This window comes from Magnolia sinica, chromosome 14, assembly GCF_029962835.1.
Source record: "Magnolia sinica isolate HGM2019 chromosome 14, MsV1, whole genome shotgun sequence".
Lineage (NCBI taxonomy): Eukaryota > Viridiplantae > Streptophyta > Magnoliopsida > Magnoliales > Magnoliaceae > Magnolia > Magnolia sinica.
Genome location: NC_080586.1, coordinates 2,063,247 through 2,074,987, shown reverse-complemented (window position 1 = coordinate 2,074,987; position 11,741 = coordinate 2,063,247). Strand labels below are relative to the sequence as shown.

The window sequence follows — 11,741 nt, the reverse complement described above, 5'->3', positions numbered from 1 at the left end:
TGGTGGATCCCATCTTTTTCATGGCTCTGATGTCCCACAAAACTTGCAGGAAAAATTGTACGGTACCACAAGTTGTGGTACCTCGCCTGTAGGTGATCGGTTCCCTACGGGGGTAATTTGGCCATAGTGACTCTTTTTTTATTTTTCTCTTACCATAAGTGATTTTATTTATACCTGAAATGACAAAAATACCCTCGTATATTTTCAAATATGTCCGTAACATTCACATTTTTCATATTTCATAGAAAAAAGGGAGAGAGAGAGAGAGAGAGAGAGAGAGATTGATTCCAGCTCGGTTTGACGGACGGATTTTCCAACTAAAATCATATGATTCTTGCATGGGATTCCATGCACTTCCACCCCTGATTAGGAAGGCACTGAAAATCCCCTCCAAAGCACTGCAAAAACTCCCAAAAACAGCACCCACCTTCTCCACTCCTCTGCAGAGCCTGTCTCACCTAATTTTTCAATTATTATTTTTTTCATGGAGTTTTGAGATCAAAATCCACCAAATTTATCTGGGTATCCTTCATTTTAGCAGAATTTTTGGTAGGAGCTGAGGAAACAGCTGGTGTCCTTTGCTTGGGGGCCCAGGGCTGTTTTCTGGCGAGCAGCAACGGTCACTGTCATGATTTTCTTTGGGTGGTGGCTCTCAAAGGCCCATATAATCACACCCCCTCCTTTGCTGAGGACGATTTCGATCAGCTCCTCCACTACCCAGAGATTTTCATTGAGTTTTATTGGGTCTCTCTTTTGAGAGGAGGTGGTGGCTTTGTTTGTTGGTTGAAAGAGGGTTGGAGTTTTGCTTGTGTTCTTGGGTTGCGAAGGGCAAGAGGGAAAAAAGAAAAAAGAAAAGATCTTAGTCATATGAGGAGATCTGTAACTGTAAGTTCCTTAGCTCATGTGGTTCCTGGCTCCTCTCTCTCTCTCTCTCTCTCTCTCTCTCTCTCTCTCTCTCTCTCTCTCTCTCTCTTTCTTTTGGTTTGGAATTGTTGTTGTAGGTGTATGAGTCTTAGTTTAGAGATCTGATGAAAAATGATTTCTTTGATTTTAAGTTTTTCTTGGTTGGAATCTAAATTAACAGAAATTGTAATTATTATTTTTTTGCCCCTTGATGCTTTTGCTTGTGTTCTTCTGTGTGCTTGACAATGCAGAAATGGTTGTTGGCATTTTTATTTTTATTTTTTGTTCTCTGATTCTTTTTAACTTTTGCAATGTAGTTAAACAGATCAGCTTTTCACATGATTTTTGAGAACCTTCTGATACCCTTTTGGGTTTGAGACTTGATACCCCTATTTTCTCATTTTCATGAGTCTTGATTGGTAAATGTAACTCTCCCTTTCTTTGCCAGGATAGAATATGCTTCAATTAGGTTTTGTTTGTTTTTTCTTTTAGTTTTTTTTCCATAAATGTTCTTTTGGTAGGAGAAACTAGTTACCAGAGTAACCTGATGCTTGTGAAACCGACATCCGAAATAAACCAAATTAATAGAAAACATAACCCATCCAAATGAAAATGTCGGAGATTTCAAAGCATTACTGGCTTTTTTGGTTTTTGTTTTTTTACCTGATTTCTAATGATATATTGCTATGTGGGAATTGGGATTTTGGTATCGATCCAAGTTTAATTTTCTTTCAGCTGCTGGAAGTGCTTCTGGTACTTGCATTGATCACTGAGGCTCCATGGGCAATCAATGGTAGCTCAGATTGCAAACCATCGAGGTCAAGGGCTTTCCGACCCCACAGCGTCACGATAACTGAATTCGGCGCGGTTGGAGATGGGACCACCCTCAACACAAAGGCATTTCAGAATGCAATCTTTTACCTTCGTTCATTTGCCGATAAGGGTGGAGCTCAGCTTTTCGTACCGGCTGGAAGGTGGTTGACTGGGAGCTTCAACCTTATCAGCCATCTCACATTGATGTTGGATAAGGAGGCGGTGATTCTCGGATCAATTGTAAGCCCGCAACACCTTTTTTTTCCCGTTCTTGTAACATGTCCAGTTGTTTACTGCATGGAGGTTGGTTCAAGGGGCTGCAGTTGGATAGAACTGCTATTTTTCAATTCAATAACGGCATTTGAATGCCCAATCAGGTTGAATTGCAATTATCAATCCAATAAAGTGGAAATGTGCCAATAGAATTTACTTTCACTAGTGTTAGTACTGAGGGATTGAGCTCCAAATTGCAATCGTTTTACTTTCAAGTTGGACTTGGAAAGGGAAAGAAACTGCATTTTGTGAGGGCTCTCCTCGTTCTGAATGCTAGTAGGCATGATCACAATTTGGTCATTTGACCCTTCTTTAGACTGACTGTTTGCACATCCAAACGCAGTCCAAAAGAGTAAATGGTCGAAGTGGTATTGGTGCCATTCCAATCCTAACGAGGGACTTGCCACCCAAATTGCATTTATTCTTGTTTCGAATCTGACATGAAATGCATGGAATTGCAATTATGGGTTAAATTGCCATTATGAATGAAAATAGTGACATCCTCGTTTTCATGTCCTCTATAATGAATCGAATAAAAGTTCAATTGATCATCCAAACACACCCCAACAGAGTCGCTTGGTTTGCATTTAGTTGGATGCACATAGTTCAATATTGGCTGAATTCCCATGAAACTGAGAGACACTAGAGTGGCTGATTAGTTCATTGCCTTCACAGTGGTATAAGAGCAAATTTTGATATTAGAGTTTGTACTGAATAACTTCAAATTAATGGCATATTTACTTCATTAAAAGAAAAATTAATGGCGTGGCTGTCTTTCAAAGATAATCTAGGAGTCTAGTGACATATCTGAACTGTTGGTTAATGACATAGGGCCACTTGATGATCAGAGAGGGTCGATACTAGGCCTTATGTGGTAGGCCCAAATTTTACAGAATTCAATTAGCTAACCAAGGTTTGACTCCAGGACTCCAGAGACTGGCCGATTGTTGATCCGTTGCCCTCATACGGTCGAGGAAGGGAGCTACCTGGCAGAAGGCACAAAAGCCTCATTTATGGGTACAATCTCACTGATGTTATAATAACAGGTTAGTAATGTTAGAGAAACCACCTCAGACATACATGTTCTGTTCTTTTATTTTATTTTATTTTATTTTATTTTATCTTCCTTCTTTCTTCTTTTCCATCTGTGTTTTCTATTGTCTCAATTATTTGGTTTGTACGGGAACTGTAAGAGAACATGTGGATGCCATGGTCAATATGAATGACTTGATGCTGATGGCTGACTTTGATCATTTTGGGTTCAGGTGACAATGGGACCATTGATGGGCAAGGTAGTGTCTGGTGGGATTCGTTTACAAATCACACTCTGAACTTCACTCGGCCGCATCTTGTTGAGTTGATGCACTCGAATGGGGTGGTTATATCGAACTTGACTTTCTTGAACTCGCCATTTTGGACCATCCACCCTGTATACTGCAGGTTTGTCACCCCAAAAGGGGTTTATTGCCTTCTCTTCCTAGCTCATCGACTTTTGAGTTCATTAATAGATGGATCAGTGGAGTTTTTGTATAAGGGGATAGTTGAGACTGTTTTTGCTGGATGTACAGCCAAGTCCATATTCACGACATCACGATACTTGCCCCCCTTGAATCACCAAATACAGATGGGATTGATCCAGGTAAGAAAAGAAGTTTTAGAAACTTACAGTTTTATGTTATCCCAATCAAGTGAAAATGCCATTTTGTTATTCAAAAACACAAACAAATTCCGGTCAAGAAATGTTGTTATTCAGGGATGTAATTCCTTTCCTTGAAAGTAGTACATTTTAACTCCTAAAATTGGTTATGAGACCTGCTCGTACCAATGTTACCTGTGTACAAGATCCAGGTTGTTCACCATGTCCGAACATTGAACTACGTCAAGATGGTAACCGTATGTGCATCTTATGAACCACTCAATAATAGGATGCTGTAGATTTTCATGATCATTAACAGTCTACTAAGACTAATTTCATTTCATTGCTTGATTAGTCTACCCACTATGACTTCATCCAGTCAATTGCTATGTTAGAATGCAATATACTGCTATATAGATTAACTAACATTTGATTGTGAAACGTTATTATATCTTTGGTTTTGGTAGCTTCTGTTTCCATTTCTTCTATATTTGACTAATCATCTTAAAAATTAAAATGAATCCTAAAATCTTCTAACTGAATTTCTTTTTTCTTTTTCTTTTTTTAAGAAGCAACGGGAATATATTAAAAAAGGAACAGAGAACACGGGGGGCTGCCGAGATGGCAGAACCAAAAGAAAAAAAAGGTTTTAGGACATGATTCAATTTTAACTGAATTTCTTTGAAAAAAAAGGTTTTAGGACATAATTCGATTTTAATATCATCTGTTTCTCCATACATTTTGTTTCTCTAAATCTGAATGAATATTGTATATTGTTATTCTTTTTGCATTGCATTAAATTGATATGATGTGGCTTCTGATATAAGTTATTCAAATGCTTTCAGACTCGTCAAACGATGTCTGCATTGAGGACTGTTACATTAGCACTGGCGACGACCTGATTGCCATCAAAAGTGGGTGGGACGAGTATGGCATTTCCTATGCTCGTCCGAGCACAAACATATTCATCCGTCGTGTCACTGGAGAGACTTCATCTAGTGCTGGAATCGCGCTCGGGAGTGAGATGTCAGGCGGTATATCTGAAGTGCATGTGGAGGGCCTCCAGCTTTTCAATTCAAAAAGTGGTATCAATATAAAAACATCGCCAGGACGAGGTGGTTACATTCGAAATGTTTACATCTCAGATGTGACCATGAAAAATGTAACGATAGCCATCAGATTCTTGGGTCAGTATGGAGAGCACCCAGATGACAATTACAACGCAAGTGCTCTTCCTATCATAGAGAGGATCACCTTCAAAAATATAATAGGAAAAACCATCAGGTTTGCAGGCCTGCTACAGGGCATAGAAGGGGATAGTTTCCACAACATATGCTTATCCAACATCACCCTGGATGTGACATCAGATCTGCCATGGAACTGTTCGGACATTCAAGGCTATTCTATATTAGTTTCTCCAGAGTCTTGTGAGCCTCTCAGAGAGATACTCCCCAAGAATTCTTCGGCCTGTTACCTATCTAATCATTTGCCAAGCGAATCGTCTGAAGGGAGCCGCTTGGTTAGAACGATGATGAAGTTCACATCAATGTATCCTTTGCTGCTATGGTGAAGATAAAACTTCTATGAGAATGCCTATTTGTTGATATTGATTCATGCCATTTTTCTAAACAACCTTTTGTTTTTCTCTTTGTGGGGATTTTGTTGCTAACAAGAGGTCGATTGGGTTCGTGCTGTTAGTGGTTTTGAGATGATTTTGTTTATGTAAGTTGTGTGTAGCATAAAATAATTGAGTGAATTATCAGAATTGAAGAATGCATTTTGAGTTTCTGCCCACTTGGGTTTTTGTTTCAATAAGAGTGAGAAGCCAACATCTTAGGCTTAATCAAGATTGAGTGATGAATGTAGAACTTGTTTTCCCATCTAATAATAGACGGCAGGAGCTTCGAAAATCTTCTGTTGGGTCTGGCAGTTTAGATTCTAATAAGGGTTACTTTTTGGCCTATATCAACCAAAGCTAACTGGAGTTTCTTTCACTTCGCCCCAAGAGTCAAATACAATGAGATATATGTGTTTTGGTGATGGTGTATGTGATTTTTGTAGACCACCATGGTATCATGGGAGAGAATGACTGTTGAGGAGGGTAATCTCTTCATTAGACTACACGGTCCAGAAATACCTCAAGCAGAGACCATGAGTCTGACTGACTGACGTTAAATAGCCTTGACACCGTCGCTTGGCAAATGATGGGAAATAAGTAATTATTGTCAATTTACTCGTAAATGATTAGTTAATTACTAATCCAAAGGCACTAAAGATCAAACAAAGAACTGCCTCTCTTATCATGGGCAGGAGAGGAAAATGGATAATCGTTTAAAAAAAAAAAAAATCACTTTTCACGGCTCCATTGACTAAAAAATAATAATAAAACTAAAAATAAAAGAAAACAGTGAGCATATCAGAATATTTGATCTTTCATGCCAGTTTGGGGCATCCTTCAGGCTGCCTTGATGTGTCATTAAAGGGGAAGAGGATTAATTCACAAGCTGCCTAGTCCATGGACCCAATAAGCTGAACTACAGAATCCACCTCTGAAAGGGATGGGATTCCACCATCTTTGCATGGGCCCCATCAGCTTCACTCAAATGGGTCTGCAGACTCCCAAAACAAAGGCCTCTCTGAAATTCAATGATCCCCAAGTTGATGTTCATGCACCTGACTCTAATTAAACCGAAGGGAGATGCATTTGGGGAAGTGCACCTGATTTCTTACAGTTAAAATAACTCCACATGATATAAGAATCGAGACATGCTTCACAATCTCTCATCACCACCAGGGTTGTCTTCAAGGAATCAATTATATAAAAAAGAAGCGTAGTACAGTTGACAGTGTTTGAATACGAAGTCACTTTTCCTTGCTAAATGCTGAAATTACAACTTAAGAAAATGAATCATCTCAGTTACCAAACTACTTCACTGGAACACTTCCAACCCTCAGACATTGATGTGTTTTACAGCAGTCTCTTGCTGCTAGCAAGCAGTTAACAGAATTTCAATGAACAGATAGACATTGGAACCGTACAGATGATATCATTTAGCCTTGTCATAAGCAGCTATGTTCTGGGGTTCGCACTCAGGACTAAAGAGGCGGACCAGCAGAGCTGACATTGAGCTCATAGATACCGTCCCACAAGCAGCCCACCTAAGACTTCTCGGTACTGTTATTCTTGGACCTGCATTAAGTATGCAAACCTGATTACTCTACGAAGGCAAGAAAATTAAAAAAAACATTGAAAATTAGTTAACAAACTCAGATCAGATGCAAATACTTGAAGAGGAATTATAGGGCGCAAGTCCACAGCACAATCAGGTTTCTGGTTGGTGCACATGGGGTCTGAACTCGGTAATCTGGACTGTTTTTATCTGATGTGAAACCCCAGTGAATGGACTATGCCCCAAAAGTTTCTCGGATTGGAAAATCCCAGCCACCAATCATGGGCCTTTTTCAGTCAAATGCGGGCTGTTGCTGCATTTCTCTTTTTCAGGACACAGATTGAAAAGTTAAAGTTGTTCTATCAAGGAGATTCTCTGGAGATGGTCCATCCACAGGGCGCCCCAACGTAGCAATCATGTGTATTGATGTGCCCACTGTTAAAATTGATGAACCTGAGTATGCCACAGATATCATTGGGTCTAGGATCATATAATTCCCCATACAAGATAAAAGTATTGCAAAAGAGAGAAAAAAAAAAGAAAAAGGAACTCTCTTCAAAGTTTCCTCACTTTCAAGAGCAGTATAATGTCTATATTCATTACAGTACATGACAATACATCTCAACTTACAGAAACAAATGAAAGAGGAACTTATCAGCTAAAGAGCATTTCTATTTTGAAATTTATGGAGGAGATGAACCTTAATTTGCTATTCTATCAAAGCTCTATTTATAACGAGTTTTTGAACAAAAAAGAAAAGAAAAGAAAAAAAAAACCCCATTGTATATATTATACTTCAGATTTTCCTTTTTCATTTTCTTTTCCTTGAGTATGTCAAACGGTCTGTTGTGGTAACTAAACACTTTGGAACTTGAAATCAAGAAAACAACTTTAAACTCACATCCAACGATTGATGAATGGGCTAACATAAAGAGAGGTATAAAAGGTCACTTCCCATATGAGAAAAGCATATCAGATGAAGGCTTGGAAGAATCAGGTCCTCTTGACATAGTTCGTAAAAAGAAAGCTGAACAAAGAGGAAAATTAAAGCAGTCTATAATTTCAGAAAACAAGATTACATTTCTGAAACCATTCATTGCATAAAATACTTTATCAGTTTGAAACTTCATACACTACAGAAACATTGACCTCAATGTTGAAATGCACACTGTTTACCATTGAGCTATGGGCTCGAACCCTAGTTGTAGATAATATCATGATGGCTGCTTTCCTAAGTACATGCAATTCTTCTTTAAGAAAAGGAGAGAGAAAAAATAAAATATAATCTAAAACACATGAAGGTTTAATAGTCTACATCCCCCCCCCCCCTTCTTTTTTGCTTTGTATTACATAATCAATCCGGGCAGAACAGAAACCAATACATCAGCTGGACTCAACCCCAGGTCTCACCTCTAGTAGGGGTGTGCACTAACTATCTCAATTAGTCATTTGAAGTGAAACAACTATGACAAACCGATGGATGAGAATGAGATAGACGATGAGACTGAATGCAGTAGATACCACACGTCTTCAATCAAAGACCACTGACTAATATAACATAAAGCACAATTGGCGGGGAAAAAAAAATCCTCACAGAAACAGTTCATTGATATGATTAAATGTGAAAAAGACAACTCTCGGTTCTTAAGATTATGAAACAAGTAACTCCCGAGAATAGGATATTAAATAATAGATAGAGAACCTGACAAGCGAAAGCTGCACTGGAAGAATTATGTAGCTCAAAGTAACACTTTGCCTACTAGATAGATACTGTTAACTGTGATCTTCGAGCAGAAATTTCATTAGTAATCAACTCAGAGACTTATATTGGAACCGAAACTGAAAACATGTCTTCTGGCCCAAAATTCTGAGCATGTTATGATGTACTTCTGTTAAGACTTTCATAAAGCCCATGAATTATCAATATTATTTAAATGTGTATTTCTCTTACCACAAGCTTGACAAAGGAGTTCTAAGCAAGACCCATAACACATGCAAATGGTTAAAAACAGCAAAGGAAGTAGCATGGATCTACTAAAATTCAGATAGCCATCTCACCATCAAGCAGCTAAAAAACAAAGGCGTGAGGAATAAAATGCTACAGAAGAATTTGAGTCTTTATAATTGGCCTGTTTGGATGTATCACAGATCATCATAGGATCAGATATCCATGGTGACAGAGGTGACCATCTGTCCTGAAAATTAGAAACACCCAAACATATTCTAATGCTAATATCACAATGGGAATTCAAAATTAGTCTTAAAAAAAAAAGAAACTAGAAATGGATTTGGAAGAAAATTTCATTTTTAAAAAAAGAAAAGAAAAAAAGAAATGGGTTTGAAAGAAAATTCTAATGTCCTGTCTGGGTGCCACTAAAAAACTGAGTTCATCTCATTTTATTCGTGATTATGTATTAGAGATCTTTCTTTTTTTGTTAGGAATAGAAATAATCTTGATAACCAACAATCATGATCTTTAGTACATGGTCACGATTAACTAAAATGAGATGAACTCATTTTTAAGTAGCACCCAAACATGCCCAAAAATGGATGAGCAAATCACCATTACTCCTAAAAGAAAAAGATATATATATATATATATATATATATATATATATATATATATATATATATATATATATATATATCCGCAAAGAAATAGACAAGCTGATAAATTCTACTAATTTCAACTGTGTATATCACCATCGCTTAAGAAACATAAGCAAATGATGAGACAACCCATGAAGAAGGAACCAGTCAAGGATAAAAATACTAAAATGATAAAATGGGGTATATATTTCCATTACTCATGAAACATGAAAATGACAGACAAAAACCATATAGAACAGATGGGTTTGGAAGAAAATACTGATTAAAACTAGACGTCTATTCATCAACGTTCCAAAAAGGAGAAATGATTCAATAGGACCAGTACTCCATCATCATCATCCAAGCCTTGTCCCAACTCATTGGGTTGGCTACACAAATCCTGTTTTGCCATTCCACTCCATCAAGGACTTGAAATGTCAGGAGTCATGAGAAAAAGCCGTGCCAAAAGTTTCACACCAGTTGCCAAACTGAATCAACCCACCTCATTTATCCGGCTTTGGGATCGGCAATGAGCGCAGAACTCCCACCAGCGGGGTTTGATCCAATACTCCCGCAATATAGTTTATAGTGCTCCTAGTTGCACAGGAAACTTAATCAATCAATCTAGATGGCCCATTAGGTTGAGCCCCCAACTCATGGGGCCAATTTTCAAAAATCGCAATGATCGGACAATTATAAGCATCCAAACAACAGCCTATTAAATGAACAGGAAAGAGTATTCGTGAAGGATAGGTTACACCATCCATTAGGTGGGGTACCACCACAAATTACATGACACATGGATTGCATGGTGACCCCAACATTATGTTGTTCGGTGGTGTTGGGATGTGGCAGGATTTGATTGGGTCATGTGCTGCTGTCAGAGATGGGCTCAGCTGAGTACGTAATCGACCTAACAACTTCCACACATGCTTTGCTTGGACCCCATCCCTAACGGCAGCACATAGCCCAACCAAATCCCGTCATGTCGTCAACATGCAATCCGTGTCCGAATTACATATGGTTCTAAACAGTCACTTTCACCAGAAAATCCTAACCAACCCATCAATCCCTTGCAAGGCCGATGACAATAAATAAATAAACCTAACTTTCGGCTACATAGGACCATCCAATAGCTGCATTTTTTGCATCGTGGCCCACAAAGTGTAGGCTGGACCTACTGGACAGTCCAGATCAATTGATTAGTGTCCACTATAAATTATTATAGAGCTACAAGCACTACAAGTTATAGTTCTCTCAAGTTTTCTCAAAGCCCTCGTTAAATTATCAATAGGAAACAGGAAACCACTATTTTCAACCATCCTGATTGATTTTGCATTCCCCCACTTTCCATTTTGTGTACTATTTCAATTCTAAATATGTAAAATGGGTGTATACAAATCAAAAGGGATGGTTGTAGATATCAATTCAGTACAAAAAAGGGGAAAAAAGAAAAAAGAAAAATCAGGCATAAGAATGAAAACGGGTAAGAAAGAAAACCCAAACTACAGAATGGAGAGAGAGAGAGAGAGAGAGAGAGAGAGAGAGAGAGAGAGAGAGAGAGAGAGACCGTAGTGCAATCTGCAGAGGACCCAGAAGCCGAGACCACCTCCGACAGAGAAAATCCCAGCAGTGTGTCTCATCAGCCTCGAGCATGGTTTCGAGTCTGATCTCATCAGCTCCCCATCTGACCACCCCAACGCCCTTCTCAACGCCATCCTTTCTCTCTCTCCAAAATTCAAAACCAGACGCTGTTTCTTCTCTTTTTGGGTCTTTTATCGTACTCGAGCCTGAGGGTTTTTGCACTGCATACGCAGGTTTCGAATCCTGACAAGTGGGCCCATATTGAGGGCCAGTACATGGATGAATTGATGACTGGAATTTGTGAAAGTTCTTAGTTGCCGTCCACCATGTTGATGTGGGCCAGCAGATGAACGGCGCTGATCGAATGTTGGGCACGTGTAAATGGAAATCAGCAGGTCACTATTGATGGATCAGGTTTAGGCCTGGACTTTTCAGCCAATCATTCAATGGGCTGGGTTCATCCAAGGTGCAAAGCCCAACAACAGCCTTCCCCGCCGAATCAGTTAGGCTATTGATATCTGATAAATGGTCCCCATCCAAAACAGTGAACTCTATTTTAGTTAAATCCATTCCGTCCATCGTGTTTTATGATTCAATTTCTCTTTGGATCCAAAAATCAGCTAGATCAGACACTCGGATGGGCCACACAAAAGGGAAAAAAAGGAAGTGAAAAGCCATGCCTATAACCCTGTATTCACTTGGTGCGGTCTACCTGAGTTTCGGAACGGCCTAATTCTCGGCTTCTTTCTTCGTACTGGGGAGCATGTAATGAA

At 38.9% G+C, this 11,741-nt stretch overlaps 2 protein-coding genes across 3 annotated transcripts; one reads left to right on the top strand and one right to left on the bottom strand.

The window, feature by feature from the left end:
• Positions 1-251: 251 nt before the first annotated feature.
• Positions 252-5,419, top strand: LOC131225430 (probable polygalacturonase). Of its 2 annotated transcripts, XM_058220964.1 has the most exons (6): positions 252-885; positions 1,639-1,956; positions 2,915-3,035; positions 3,255-3,429; positions 3,558-3,628; positions 4,471-5,419. In XM_058220964.1, exons 1-6 carry the CDS (start codon positions 868-870, stop codon positions 5,193-5,195), a joined length of 1,428 nt encoding a protein of 475 aa, XP_058076947.1. In that variant the 5' UTR covers positions 252-867; the 3' UTR covers positions 5,196-5,419. The 2 variants fall into 2 exon arrangements, with proteins under 2 accessions (XP_058076947.1, XP_058076948.1); XM_058220965.1 differs by lacking the exons at positions 3,255-3,429; positions 3,558-3,628.
• Positions 5,420-6,423: 1,004 nt separating this feature from the next.
• Positions 6,424-11,132, bottom strand: LOC131225592 (uncharacterized). The gene is made up of 2 exons (XM_058221142.1): positions 10,955-11,132; positions 6,424-6,815 (listed from the first exon to the last, which is right to left on the bottom strand). The coding sequence occupies exons 1-2, from the start codon at positions 11,100-11,102 to the stop codon at positions 6,673-6,675; spliced, it is 291 nt and encodes a 96-aa protein (XP_058077125.1). The 5' UTR covers positions 11,103-11,132; the 3' UTR covers positions 6,424-6,672.
• Between the last annotated feature and the right edge of the window lie 609 nt (positions 11,133-11,741).

What these genes read in the sequence shown, in the direction of transcription:
- LOC131225430 (XM_058220964.1), top strand. An exon ending in CGGTGATTCTCGGATCAATT is followed by an intron (nt 1,957 to 2,914) that starts GTAAGCCCGCAA and finishes GTTTGACTCCAG; the next exon opens with GACTCCAGAGACTGGCCGAT. An exon ending in TACAGATGGGATTGATCCAG is followed by an intron (nt 3,629 to 4,470) that starts GTAAGAAAAGAA and finishes AAATGCTTTCAG; the next exon opens with ACTCGTCAAACGATGTCTGC.
- LOC131225592 (XM_058221142.1), bottom strand. Translation starts at nt 11,102, where the DNA reads ATGGCGTTGAGAAGGGCGTTGGGGTGGTCAGATGGGGAGCTGATGAGA. An exon ending in CCTCTGCAGATTGCACTACG is followed by an intron (nt 6,816 to 10,954) that starts GTCTCTCTCTCT and finishes TACTTAATGCAG; the next exon opens with GTCCAAGAATAACAGTACCG.